The following is a 15,628-nucleotide window of genomic DNA, read 5'->3' as shown; positions in this document are numbered from 1 at the left end:
CCTTTTATGTAAGTCATCAGCTCTGTAGGAATTAAAAACTTCAGAATTTTATATACAATACAAACATCTGTCTATTTATAGCATCTAACAAAGTGGGTTGTTGCCTATGATACTAATGCCTCTTAAAGCCAGGTATTCTCAGAGGCCCCTTCTACACGTTACAGATATTGCACAATTAGGTGGTTAATTATGCAGTTAACTGAAAGCAGCTACGTGTGCAAAGTAACTAGCATGCCATAAAGGCCTAGGTACAGACATTCATAAGAACCTGAGGTGGAATTGATCTAAGTTACATGGTTTTCTGTAAGTGGCATAGTTTTGATGGGTAGTGAACAGAACACACATTCGCCCTTTGGTGGGGAGAAGAGGGGAGCAAATCTAAGACGCGGTTCCACCATTTTTAAACCAGTCCATGCGCTGAATTTATGTTCTGTTATGGGTATAGACTGGTTTTGTGTGCCAAACTTCTGTTCTGTTACAGGTACCTGTAACAGAACAGTGTTTCCAATCACTCTACCGGTAAAAGTATAATGTCTGTACCTGGCCAAAAAGGTTCAGCCAGGTGGAAAAATAGATCTTTAAAACATGTACTAGCTTTATAGCTAGCTGGTGTCCAGCTTTAACTTGGATGTGTAACAGGGGCTCCTACGGCTGCTGGGAGTACTATCAGCCATGCCGGGCTGGGGCTGGGAGTCCCACTCAGCTCTGGCAACAGCCAACTCTAGTTCCAGGAGTGCCACAGGATGGCTGGGACCCATAGTCCTGGAGCTGCAGACACTGGGCTCTAGCAGTTCACCTCCTGGTTCTGGGATGCAGCTGGGTCCCAGCAACCATGGGCCATGCTTGCCATTTCCAAGCCCCAGGAGTACTACAGACACTCCTGGGGCTTTAAGACCATGGCAGCTGTGATCTTCCCAGACCTAAAGCTTCACACAAACCCAGGGCTGGGAGACCAAAGCAGTAATGATCTCCCAGGCCCAGGGGTGCATGGGGTGCCCTCACAGATGGAAACTCCTCACCTGAGGGTGCTCCCAGCCATGGGAGTTTGCTTATTGCCAGTGCAGATGAGAGATGGAGGGCAGGATTGGGCTTCTCCTGCACCAGCAATAAGGCATAGTGGGATCTAATGCATGATCCACACATGCACGGCAGGAGGCATAATTGTGAGATCATACACTAGATCCTGTTGCACCTTTACCTGCATGTGCAGAGGGGCCTTAAGTTGCCACGCTGCCCTATCTTCAGTCTGCCTTCAGACTAACATTGCTAACCAGCTCTAAACATCAGTTTGATGAATATGGGAACAGTCATTGTTCATTATGTTAGTACATTTCAAAAATGGACATACTTTAAACTTAACTATGCTTTCAGATGCGATTGAATATTCACAGCGAACTCTTTAATCAGCTCTACATTTCCATGTCGTCTTAGCTATATGTGAGGGTCTTACTAGCGAGGAAGTTAAAAATTATTTTTCAAGTCTCACTCTGAGAAATACATGTTGTCAAAAAACTTTTATCTTGCTCACATTGTTGTCAAAATGGATACATTGAGGCTGTGATTTAGCTAGGCTGTTTGGATATTTGTCATTTTTAAATATCTGAGTAGATCCACTTTAATGGGACTGCTTGTGTGCTTACAATGACATATGTGCTTAAGTACCTTGCTGAAATGAAGCCTTTATGATACAATGAACAAGTCATCCCAGCCTTAGAATAGAGGTTATTAAGACACTAGGAACAGCTGCATTATCACAGCCTGAGTATTGAATGGTTAGCAAAATAACTATTAATTCTGAATGTTTTTAGATAAGTAAAAACCTAATGTCCTATTTAGATTCCCTCTTCTTTTGGAAATGTAAATGGTACTACTTTTGTGGACATCAAAGATACTAGGAATGTATGTAGTAAAAGTCCCCTCTTCAGTCTCTCTAACATAACTGCTGATTTCAGAGGTCTCCATTCTCTTTTTATATTTTCATTTGGTTTACTGGTAAGAATCAGTGCTTTGAGTAATTTACCTTCAGTATTTCCATTTGCTGATGTGAACACTTGATTTGTACAGGAGAGCCAGAGATCAGATTGACTCAGACAGGAAGAACAATAATTTGGTACCCACCACCAGACGATGAATTTTGATGCTGCAATACAGCATCTGTAGCTTGCATCTAAGTTTAAAATATTTTGATTTATTGGTAGTAATTTGCCTGACACAGTAAAAATCCTGTCAAATAAAATGTGCAGTCACTGGGTAGAGCAGTCTCTGAAACCATAATCCTCAATGATTCAGGGTTCTAATGCACTAGGTTATTAATATACTGAGCTGTTGTGTGTATTTGTTACACTTTTGTGTAAACATGGATGTGTTTAGATTAAACAATTAGTGATGAGACATCATTCATCTGTCTATTTATTATGTTTATGGAGATGTTTGAACACATTGAAATTTAACAGGAAAGAAATTCTGAAAGAAAGTAGCTACAGTTTCTCATTTCTTTCAATTATTTTTCCAGTGCTAGAGTGTATGGTGTCTTTACAATAAGGACACAAATATGGATTTTTGTAAATAGATGTTGTATAGCAAACAAGTTTAGAAAATCTTAGATTCTATATGGCAAATAGTGCCATAATTCCTAACTAGAATAGGGACAGTTATGTGGTTTGAGATTATTTTAAAGTTCTCGTATGAACAATAAGCAATTCATACACTGTTTTTTTAGAGTGTGGCTATTTCTTAGCTTTTCCTGCAATAAGTAAATAAATGTTTTCAGCAATATTAGCCTTCTCACTTCACAGAAACCTAGAATATATTAAACTGGCGTTTAAAAAATCTAAGGTGCTGAAAGATGTTAAAAGGTAAGTAGTGTCATTTTACAACATATAATGAGGCTATATTTAACAAAATAAATCATGTAGTATATGTAGGGAGACAACGCATTACTAAATCATAAAAAGATGGTTTTGTTGAAAAAGTACTATTACTGTATTGTACTAAAGCTTTTCATGCTTGTTCAAGGTGTGCCTACTGAGTCATTAAAGAAACATCTTTTTTTCATAAAATTCCTTTTACATGTTTTCATATTTAAAGTCTGATTGTGCATTAGGATGCCTTAATGTAGAGTTCTGGACATAATATTTTATCTGCAGGCTATTCTGAAGTTCAAATTGAAAAATTGGGACCATAATATTGAAATAGGTTAATCTTAAATTTCTAATTTTTTTTTTTAAAGAAAACTTAAAACTAATGCAATAACCCAGCACCAACCCCCCCCAGAAAGACTCATTCTCTAGCAGTGCTTATCTTATAATTTTTTAAGTCTAAATATATCTTGGTTATAAATATTATCATAGTTAAATACATTACATAAATGAACTGGTATCAGAATATGTGAAAAAATAGAGTGTATGCACTTCTGTGCCATTCAGTTGAAAATGCTTAACCTTCATAATTAACTTTGAAATTTGTTCCCTTTTTACGACTAAAGAGACTAATTGTCTACAAGTTACTCTGTATCTCAATAACATGAAACATGTTACAGGTCCTAGAGCAAGATAAAAGTTGGAGATGTGGATAACACTTAACCTCAAAAAATAGTTTAAGGAGAATGAAGAGAATCTGTCATTTTCTTTTATTTTGTCATTTTTTAAACCATATCTAGCAACCATAAAAAGTGATCATTAAATTAGGAAAGAATTTTAAAATGTGATTAAACTTTGTAGAATATTTATAACCAATATCATAGGCAATACAGTTCAGCATTTGGACTTAACTTTCACTTTTTTAATGGCTGTGGAATATGTTCTTCTCTTAGTATGTTATAAGTAACTCCTATATGGAGTAAAATAGGAAATAGAACCCTAAACTATAAATGGAACATATAGTACAATGTGCATGTATGCTGATATGGATGTTTTAGCACTAGTATCTGGAGAGATGGTTAAACAGTTGAAATAAGCATTGGCATAGCATTTATCTAAGGAATATGTTTTTCAGGATCTTTTTGCTCTTGATGTGGAACCCTACCGGTATAGTGGCGTTAACATGACTGGATTCAGAATTTTAAACACAGAAAATAGCCAGGTGGCCTCCATCATTGAAAAATGGTCAATGGAAAGACTACAAGCACCTCCAAAACCCGATTCAGGTTTGCTGGATGGATTTATGACGGTATGAATACCAATTTAAGATTAGTTTGTGTCTGCATTTTTAATCACAAAACCTTACCTGTTGTCCTGTTGTTCAGTAGCTCTAGGGATATAGAAGAAAAACAAATGTTATTTACCTGTAAATAGCTGTGTTAATAATGTATAGATTTAAACCATAGTTGAGTCTCAGATGATCCTACTACCTTTATCTCAAACAATAACATTTATATTTACTTGCTTGCATGCAGATAACTAAAAAGGAAGTACCTTTTTGTGTATCTTGGCCTGTACTTTTTACTTTAATTTCATTTAAGGGGGAATAATTTAGCAAGATCTTGGAGAAGTAATAGAAATAAAAGGCTGGATGGGGCATCTAGTCCAAAAATCTGTTCTGAGGGAAGTTTATTTAGAGAATGTCTGAGAAATATTCATCTGATCTGTTTCTAAAACCTCATTGTGAGCATTGTACAACCTCCTTAAGATATCTATTTAATTTCTTAACTATCTCTAGCTTAGAAATTAGAAATGATGCCCTTAAGCCTTTACTTCACATTAAGCCAACTTCTTGTTGTATCTTAAGGATGGACATGGGATAAGAAGTGATCATTCTCTTTTTCATAACAATATTTTACAGCTTTGAAACCAGTCTTCCTTTTTTTACAATTAACATAGTTGTATTCAAATTTCCTCAAAGCTTATGTTTTCTAAACCAATCACTATTCTTGCTGTAGATTCTTCTAGTTGGTCTATTGCTTTCTTAAGACGGCATACCCAAAACTAGACAAAACACTTCAGGACAAACCTCCTCCATACTGAATAATTATGAGTATATTGAATATGAAACTGTTGTTAAAACATCCCAGAATGGCATTTGCTTTCAATAGAACTGCTAACTCGTATTCAGCTGTGCTTCTCTATAACTATCCCCTCCTTTTTTTTGCAGTGCTGCTGCATAGCAATTTGTTCCCCATTTGGTATTTATGTATTTGATTTCCTTTTCTCCTTCTCATTAATTAACTCTGCACTTGTGTTTATTGAACTTATAGATCTCAGATGGTTTCTCCAATTTATCAAGATCATTTTGAATTCTAATATTGTTCTCTAAAGGGCTTTCAGCCTTCCCAGGATGATTCATGTGCAAATTTTTAAAACATACTCTTCATTCCATCATCCAAATCATTAAGCCAAACATTCCCTAGAACAAGATTAAGAACAGATCCCTATGGGATCTCATTGCATATGTCATCCTAGGTTGACTGAACTATTGACAATTACTCTTTGAATACGATAATTCCTCCAAACCACATCTCCTTAGTTTTATATCTGAATGTTAGATGATCTTGTGTCAAAAGTCTCACTGAAGACAAGTTATATCACATCTACGGTCCTCTCTCTCATCTCTAACTCCTATCTACAAGGCCAATTAAAAACAGACTGTTTAATAATTTGTTCCAATGTTTTTATGAGGTATTAAAATTAGGCTGACTGGTCTATAATTAGTGGGGTCTTCTTTTCTCTACCACCTTTTTTTTTTTAAAAGCCTAGGTATATATTTTTTTCTTTTCCAGTCCTTCAATGGAGAACTTAATTATCCCTCTACAAGTTTTCAGAGATAACTGCTAATGGTTTAGAGGTGGTTTAGCTAGTACCTTCCATATTTGAATGTCAATTTTCATCAGGTTCTACTGACCTGAATACATAAAACATGTGTAAAAACACCTTTTCCCCCTTGCCTTGTTCTGTGTTGCACACCCTTTCTTGTTTTTATTTTTTTTTTATTTGGTTATAAGTACCGTTTTTTGGAAAGACTGAATTAAAAAGCCGTTGGACCCTGAAGCCTCCTCTGTCATTTAATTTGCTCACCTTTCTCATGGATCTATACTTTCCTTTACATTTCTTTTAACTTTGAAAATATTTATAGAACCATTTCCTTTTGCCTCGCATGTCCCTTGTGTGTTGTAACTTGTTTTGTGCTTTGATCTTTCTGATTTTGACACTGCATGTATATGCTATTCTTCCAGATTTATCCTCAGGATTTTATCCTTTTCTCCCCTTTTGTATGATAACTTTTTGATTTTTCAGGTCATTAAAGAGCTCTTGATGTAGCTATATTAATCTTTTTCTGTATGTCTTGACCTTTCCTCTGCACTGGGATAACTTGCCCGTATGCCTATTAATACTGCCTGTTTTAGAAACTGCCAATTCTCTTGGATTCCACTTTCCTTTACAATTCCTTCCTATAAGACATAATCTACTAATTCCCTGACTTTGGTGAAGTCCATTTTTTGAAGTCTATAAACATTATTTTGCTGATTTCACTCCTTTCCTCATAACCAAGGACTCTGACCCAAGAGCAGTTTTAGTTTCATGATCGTTTTTATCCAAATTATGGTCCACCTTCAGATTCTCAATCAGCTGTTTCCTACCCTGAATTAAATCTGAACTGGAAGCCCTTCTGGTTGCTTCCTGTGCTAGTGGAGTCTTGGGACCAATGAAAAGAGTTGACATCAATTCTCCAGTGTATCTCCAGCGAGAGACATATTAACCATGGAATTAGGCCTAGAAATGGATCTTTAGGGTATGGAGCAGTAGAAGGGATTCTGGCCCTATCCAGGCTAATTAACTCACACCTACCACTCTTTGAAGTGAAAGGGTAAGGCACAAATGAAATCATGAAAACTCCAGAAGGGGAATTTCACAAATTGTTAATTTACACATATCCTGTGTTTTTTTCAGAATCTTTTTGTTTGCTTGTTTGTTCTGCTTAACCCTGGGGAGCTTGTTTTGTTTTGTGTAGCGTTTTTTGGTTTTTTTGCAGGGGACAATTACTGAACTCATTATAATTATATTTTTAATTTTTTAAAAACCTAATGTCATGTTGTAGATAACCAACTAGATTTTTCCTCTTTAAAACATAATCATACCTGGCTGGACTCATTTGAGTCCAGTCTTTTCTCCCGCCCAGGCAGGGGGTCAGACTTGAATATCTACAAGGTCCCTTCCAACCCTACTTCTATGATTCTATGATTCTATGATTTTTAAAATTGAATGTTATAATTGTTATTTCTCTTATTGTTTTAATAATATTTTTTCTTGGAAAAAAGTGATTTCCCATGAAAATCATTTTATGCCTTCAATAAAACATTTTACATCATCTTTACATTAAAATTTCATTTGAAAAATAAGAAGGTCACGTATTGCAGTGTTATTCAGTTGTAATATTTAGAGAAAGGAGATTGATTATCTATTTGTACATTATGTTATAGTTCATGAGTTGAGTGTATTCACTGAAAACAGAAATTTAAAAAATAGTAAGAATTAATAAGATTTCTCTTTTTAATAATTGAATTGTATTGCAGTGTACTGTTTAAAGAAGTACCTTGTTAGTTCACTTAGCTATACTTATCAGTGATCACTAACTAAATGGAAGAAATGGTTTTAGAAATAAACATAAAGGAGATGCACAGCTTATGCAGAGTTGATATTTAAATAATTTCATATCATAGCTCTGTCTGTATTTACACCATAACTTCCATTCTTTGTCTATTTGTATATTTTTAAACTTATTTTTAATTCCTCACTTGCTCTGACTCTATGTCCACTCTGAAACAAGCCAAAGAAATCACAAGCCTGTGGTTACTAGAGAGATAATTATTACTGACAATAATTTGTCCACACATGCAACCCTGGTGCTTATCTATCACATTTTCTTTCTTTCACACAATGTTGTAAAGAAGCAATATGCTCAGGAAAGCTTTTAGCATCTGGGACAGAGACACATTATTGCTAATAGTAACAGTCATTTGTAACTAAGAATAGAGAGGTTATGTACAAGATTCTTCCTTTATCTCGAAGTGGGAGGAAAAAAAAAGAAAAGAAATGGTGCTATTGGGTTAATTTCTGAACTCTCATGATTCAGTTAACCACTTTCATGGTAGCTTGTGGCACCACTTAGAGTCAAGTGTGCAGTCACACCGCAATGAATGTTTTTGTTTCTTGTGTGGGAAGAGGACATTGCTGAAAGGGTATAATTTCAGGACTATTTCATTAGATGTTTGTTTGGCATTCATCCATATGAATTATAGCATTAACTTTTTGTGGTTAATCTTCATATTTACCATCAATGGAAGTCCTGGATTTCATTGTATCATCTTGCGTATTATCCCTTAAGGCTAGGGACAGACATTACATGTAAACTGATTTAAGTGACCAGAAACTGGTTTAAACCTGCAACAAAACAAACATTCAGTAGACATAAACCAGTCTGAAAATGTCTGAAACTGATTTGAGATAAACCTGGTTGAATGTAGTGTCAAACTTAACTGATTTAGGTCAAACCGGTTTATGCAATCTCTGTCCCAGACCCCTTGCTGGTTTAAGTTAAATCAGATTCCCCAAGCATCCTGGTGGGCTCTCTGCTCCACAGCTGGCTCCTCCTCTCTGCTCTCTGGCTGGAGCTCCAGAACAGACTTGCAGGCACAGCAGGGTCTACCTGGATTCCCCCTACCCCCTTTCCTCCCCACCCCAACTTACTGCTTAAGCAGAGATCCCTTCCTTCTTTCTCCCACAGCATGGACTGTAGCCAGCATGTGGTATGCTAGCTAATGCTACATAAGGCAGATAGGACGGTGTCCACTTAACGCTCTTTGGAGCTAATCAGAAGCTCAGCTGGTAATGCTCCTGCATTCCTTCCTTTGAAAAAAGCTATTTTAAAAATAGTTTGAACTAGTGAGTGAGGCTTTGTCTTCTGATGGGGTGTTAAATGCTGATAAGAGAGCTGATAAATGCTCTGTTATAAAGGGGGGGAGGGGCTCCTGAATTACAGCATCCTGCCAGGTCCTGGCCATGCCCCCTTCAGCTCAGCCCTGTAGAAGGGAAGGGAGGGCTGTTCTAGCACTCCCCACAGCTTCTAGCCTGAGCCACTGCAGGCATGTGCCTGCAGTTTTTCAGTACAGAGCAGATGCCTGTGCAGTTACAACATTATTTAGCCTAGCCAGGTTAGACTAACCTGCACAGATTGAATCAATTCAGGCTCAGGCTTTTTGAATGTCTGTCCCTAGCCTAAGTGTGGGAGTACTTTGCAAAGCAGCACCAAGGATAAAGGAAAATCAGAGTTTACCCTCATGTAATTGCCTTAAAATCATTCAGATGGAGAGTAGGCTTACCTCTTCCCACACGATGTTGCACATTCTATGGGATGACATGAAGCACTCTCTCCTTTGAGTTTGTAACCTCAGACAATAGAATCAATGTGGGTAAAATGGGGTCAGTACAAGGAAGCTGGCACACAGAGAAAGATAACTGACTTGTCCGGAGGATCATTGGAAGGTTTGCACCACTTAAGTGGATGTGCTTTGTGTTTGAAACAGCCAGTCAAGAATACAGTCATGGATAGGCACATATCCAATCTGGGCCCATACAGACCAAATCTGTTTCCTCTTTTCCCTGAAAAGACATTATGACTCATGGATATTTCTACTGTATTATGATATGTTAGTTTTTTTTATCAGAACACAGCCTCATCATTCCAGAAGCTGAAAACCAAAATAAACTGGTCATAAATATATACCTATCAATCAATCGACTCTTTCAAGCAGTAAAGTAAGTGCTAGGTGTGAACATAGGGTAGCAAAGTTGTGACTTTTCACAGGAGGATTATTTCCAGACCACATTAAGTTAGATGTGTTATAAGAGTCCAAGACTCCTATGCAGCATGGGGGCTAGGACCAATAATCCTTGTGAAAGTCATAGTAAACATTACATGCAACTGCTCAGAACATGTTCTAATTTTAATACTGCACAGATTTAAGACATACTAAGTGTCCTGTGTGACAAGGCCCTTAGAATGTAGTGTAATCTGAGATTTTTCTGCAGTGTCTTTTTCACAACATATTCACATCACTATTAGAAGCAGGGAGTGGCTCACTGGACTGTTAAAAACCCCAGAGAAAAGAGCAGTGGGGCAGCATACTATGAGGGAACAGTTGCAAGTCTAAGGTAGGTGGTGGGCTGAGCTAGTAGCTGCACAGAAGGGCTCTGTGCAAAGGACAGAGCCACAGGAAATTCCCCCCACTGTTTTTGACAAGACAACAAGGTTTTTTATTTGCTTGTTTTGTTCATTTAATGACTATTTATTGGTGTGGACTGGCTGAGGATCCTCCCAGGAAGAAAGAGCTCACCTAAAAAAAGCCAATAGGCTTCCAGTGCTAGTGTGTTCTGTGTGTATCCTGACATCTTAGCAGGGTTGCCAACTCAAGAATTTGATGTATTTGTTTATTTGTTTTTTTTTAACTGACAATCTGTAAGCTTTTTTTCTGGTTGTTGTTGGTGGCTAAACCTTTTTTTTCTTGCTAATGCATGTTTTTGCTGATCCACACTTCATATGATATAAATGTAACTCTTCTGCCAGGCCCTGCCCTGTTGCCAGGGCCCTGCTGCCAGGGCCCACTTAGAGGGGCTGGGTTCAGATTTAGGGATTTAATATTAACCCCAGTAAACAAATAAAAAGGTTTGCTTGTCAGTAAAAAGTTTGTAGTAAAAAAAGGCATGTATTGGCAACACTGTTTGAATTCAGCAATGATTTTACACTGTACTGTTTTGCATGCCAGAGGCTCCATACTCACCTTCATGCACTGATGCCCCTACTGCACTCTGCACCATGTTGTCACCATAGCCCATTCCTAAGTCTGCTCCCACCAGCCCCACTCCCCTCATCCTGGCAGAGACCCCCAAAGAATCCTACCTGTGACCCAGAAATATTATACACAGCTTGGGCCACAGCAGCAGCACACGGCTGAGAAAACACCCTGCAGGGTGGTATGCTCCTCCTCAAGCATGAGGTGGTGCTGCTGTGCTCTGTCAGAGCTTCATTCAAGCAATGGCTGCTTAGTATTTTTACTGATGGCTAATTTTTTTATGGACTTCACTGAAAGAGATGTTTAGCTTGGTATGTAGGGTTGTTTTGTTGGTGGTGGTGGTAGTTTTTTTTATACTGACAGTCAGTAAATTTACTGAAAGTTGGCAACCTGGACAGGTGACATATGGCAGAGTACACCTGCTGCATCAAACCTTCTTAGAAGCCTCCAGTTCCAGTGCGGTAGGCACTGAGAACTTGAACCATGTCTCTGGAAGGCTTGGGAGCAGTGGGAGGGTGAGGGTGCCCCTATAACTGCTTCATCAACTAATTTCTGGGTTTGCTTCATGTGAAGCAAAAGTAGGTAGGTAATGCATTCTCGAATGGTTGTCTCAGAAAGTTCCAAGGGTGTGACAACAAGAGTTTACAAAAAAATACTTGGATCTTAGAAATGAGTGTGTGGGCATAAAAGTATTTTGTAATGGAATAAAAATTGTCCCTCTTGTCATTGTACAAAGTTTCTCCTCTCTCAGGTGGATTATATCCACCTGCATAACTGTTGGCTGCCATCCTCCATTTCACAGCAGTTCAATTTGGCTGAGGATACACATATTTATAAATTGGTAAACTCTTTTAGAGGGAAAGTTGGCGTATAAATATTTATTATCATTATGGTGTACTTTACTTGGCTGGTACAGGCTGAATCAAGAAAGTTGTTTAGCTTTCACATCTCTCAGGAAACAGATTTAACTTCATGGTACTGATTGGTATTGACTACAGCTTATTTCAAGCAAGATCAGCATAAAATTTGCTTAATAGGTGTGAATTTAGCTACAGTCAATTAGTAAAATGTCATTTAACAGGTGTTAGATACTTAGATAGCTTTACACTCTGGAGAAGTTTCCAAATAAATATTGAGGTGTGTATATTTCTGGGCAGTCAGAGGCTTCAGTCAAGGATGATTGGGTTCCAATGACATAAAACCAAATAGTTCCAGATTGTGAAACTTACCTGTTCCATTGGCATTTATATCTTTCTCTTTTCCATTTATTTTTACATTGCATGTAAACAAACTAGTAACTAACCCAAAGTACAAGAGTAAAGACTTTCTACCCTGACACTGTATGTTTAATGTGAGCTACTGATTTCTCATTCTTAAAGTTGGGTTTATGACACGTTTACCATAGAATATCTGGGAAAATAACCACTTGGTTGACAGTAATTGAGACCTTACCCCCCTAAAAAATTCTAGCCCATAAAATCTTCAGAAATAGACCATAACCTAAATGCAAGCCAAAATGTACGTCTCAGAGCAGGCCTTGCTGTGTTCAGTCAGGACACAGAAGATTTTCATTTTTGTAAAGTGCTCTGAAGGAGAATGGTAGGAAGGATGGCTCTTTATATATCTAAGCAGACACCGTTAGCAATACATTTGTTTAACAAATTGCCACAAATTGGTTATGTTTTAGGGGTTCATGGTGCATAATGAATGTATTCTGGGCTGTAGGTTGTAGCCATGTTGGTATAAGGACATAGGCAGACAAGGTTCTTTGGGTGAATCTGATATCTTTTATTAGACCAACTTAAATAGTTGGACAAATTTAAGCTTGCTAGGAAAAACATTTCTAACTGTTTAAGTTGGTCTAATAAAAGATATCAGATTCACCCAAAGAACCATGTATGCCATTGAATGTATTCTTGCATTTTATTATCCTGATATAGCATGTATTGTCTTGCTGGAAAGTCAGTGTTCTGAATTTATGTTACTGTTTATGCGTAGATTGTGTTGTGTCATCACTATGTATCTTTGTAGTTTTGGATATGGGTGGAAATGGCCCATCCAGCCAAAATAATTCCAGGCAGACCAGAACTTTCTAGAGCATTTGGGTGACTGTTAAGAGTATTGGTGAATAGGGAGGTCTGGTTGGAAGGAGTTGTGCAGTTAGCTGTCAGCTAGCAAGGGTCAGAGACAGCCCAGTAATCAGAGCTGGCAGAAATCAGCAGAAAAGCTGATTTAAAGTGATGCTGGCAAGACTCTCCAGAAGGCTGAAGTGTAACTAGATGGGAGAGTGAGGAACCTTTTTTTCTTGTTTTATTTTAGTGTCTCCAAAACTATAATCTGTTTTCTCTATGTTATCCTTTTATCCTATGTGGTAACATTTTTGGTTGGCTCCTTACTAATCAGCTGTGGAGGGAGTGATTTCTAAAGCAACCGTTATCCCCTACATGCAAAGGGGGACCTAAAAAAAGATCTTCAATAACCCAATGGGGTGGCCACCTGGGGCTGGCAGAGATTCCCTCACTATAGCTGCAGGGTCCAGTATAAAGGAGTAGAGCTGAGGCTTGCTGGGTTTGGGAGCTATCAGGACAATCTGTCAGTTCCTTGGGGCAAGTAGCAGCAAAGTGGGCAGAAAGTTGGGGCTCAGAAGCCCCCGATGGTTGGGATTGTGACAGTTGGTGCAGCGAGCAGGGTCTATGCCTTAATGTCATTCACCTGAATCACTGTTCTTCACTGGTATATGTAGGCCAGTGACCATACTTTGGAAAAACAATCAGGACTCTCTGTGTGCACATGTGTGCGTGTGTGTGTGTGCAATATAAGTATATATATTAGCCATCATTTAGTGTATTAATGGCTGAAATTTGAAGCATTCAAATTTGGAGTGTCTTTTAGTCACCAGGTATGCATCAGATATACGTATAGCATAGCATAGGATATCCTGATATTATTAGTGTTCACCAGAGAGCTTGTCTGGAAAATTACTAATAATTTTTTTATTTCTTTCTCCCTCATGTGCCCACTGCTTTTGCTAAAATCATTTTGTGAATATTTTCTTTGCTGTTAAAGTTTCATCATAAGACAAAAAGGCTGCCATGACTTCAGATGAATTTGAAGTAGATGTTCAAGATCTTGATGAACAGAAAATATAGGGTTAGAATCTTGTTTTATGTTGACATTTCTCAACAGATTACCAATAAATGGCTATACATGCCTGAACATTAGTAATTATGAAAGAGGAGTTGATTTCAACATTTCAGCAAACAGACAAAATATAATTAAGCTAGATATCAATAATATGAATGCATGCTCACTCCTTATTTCAGCTGCTCAATATTCACCTATACAGTACAGTAAAGCCAATATTGTTCCTAGAAGAGTTTTTTAGTACTGTATTGCAACCTCACTAGCAACAGTTGACTTCTGAATCAGACCAATTCAAGACTTTATTTCATTGCCTACTTGCCTCTTATGCTGCTGGTAGGAAAGACCTTTTTATCAATAGCTGGGTATGGTCTGTAAACAATCCTTATGCCACAGAACTATATTTCTGTAAAGGCAAATGTAAACCTAATTGGAGCAGGCATATCACCTACAAAGAAGTTAAAACTGGACATTGATAGATTTTAGCCTTGTGGAATCTTGTTATACATAATTCAAGCATTGCTGACCTGACTGCCAAGATGAATTTGAAACTGATGAGGAGTTACCATTTTCTTAAAAATTGTAATTGTTTTACACTGCACATATTTGATTATTTCACATGTAGATCTTTATATCAAACAGCATCAGAGGTAGATGACAAATCTATAAAAGCTGCTGCTGTTTTTAATTTCTACTGAAAGGTCACTTCAATACAAGATATAAAGGTAAATATATGATGATGACAACTCCATCTTCACCTAGCATCTTCCTCTTCTGAGGGTACTACTCTCTCAAAGTAAGGGTCACCTTGTACATTGTAGATAAAGTGAAAGCAGATGATACTATTTGGTCATCCACTTGTTTACCAGACAGCTTCTGACAATAACTTTTTATTTTTTCCCCTCTAACTTTTTGGCATTGTGCATGAAAGGAGGATCTTCACAAAAAGTGCTGCCAGTCAATTATATCTTTTTAGGCCAAGTTGTCCTAGGAAGTCTGGACAATTTTCTTTTCCTTTCCTTATTATTTAAAATGAATCAGCAATTGCAGTCTTTAAGAATGGGTTTGATAAAGATGAGGAAGGAATATACCTTATGAGTGATTCTTGGTGACTTGTATTTCCTTCTTACTTTAATGCAACTTATGATAATTATACAAGGTTCTTTGGGTATATTTGATATCTTTTATTAGACCAACTCAAATAGTTGGAAAAATTCTTCTGTGTAAGCTTTCATGTATAAAGAGTTTTCATCAGGGTGAGAAAGCATCTGCAGTTGGTTTGTGTTCTTTCTGGATAGAATGAATAGTATAGAAACTAGAGGCTGGTATGCATGCAAGAAAACCAGTCAATGAAGACTGGCTTGTTACTATTCATTCCATCCAGGAAGAACATACACTCACTGCAGATACTTCTTTAGCCTGACAAAGGGTATTTATAGCTGAGAGCTTGCAAAGAACAATTTTTCCAATTATTTGAGTTGGTCTAAGAAAAGATATCCCAAAAAGATTTACCCAAAGAACCTTGTCTGCTTGGCTGAGTACATGCAGTCAAAAAGCCCGAGGCTGAATTGATTCAATCTTTGCAGGTTTAGTCTAAGCTGCACAGATGAAATTGAAGCAGAAGTGAACAGACATTTACCTTTGATTCAGGAAATCTAGCTATATACCTGCTGTAGCTCATGTCAGAATCCGGGGGCGGGGGGGGGG

General features: G+C 37.6%; 1 protein-coding gene across 1 annotated transcript in view; it reads left to right on the top strand.

The window, feature by feature from the left end:
• GRIK2 (glutamate ionotropic receptor kainate type subunit 2) overlaps positions 1-15,628 on the top strand; it is an 805,806-nt gene that overhangs the window by 299,101 nt on the left and 491,077 nt on the right. The window contains exon 6 of the mRNA XM_019520163.1: positions 3,994-4,167. Coding sequence (XP_019375708.1) covers positions 3,994-4,167 — 174 coding nt within the window. The remainder of the gene's footprint in view (positions 1-3,993; positions 4,168-15,628) is intronic.

This window comes from Gavialis gangeticus, unplaced genomic scaffold (assembly GCF_001723915.1).
Source record: "Gavialis gangeticus isolate Ggan-Ray unplaced genomic scaffold, GavGan_comp1, whole genome shotgun sequence".
NCBI lineage: Eukaryota > Metazoa > Chordata > Crocodylia > Gavialidae > Gavialis > Gavialis gangeticus.
Note: the sequence above shows the minus strand (reverse complement) of the source record. Positions and strands in the feature narration are given on the sequence as shown.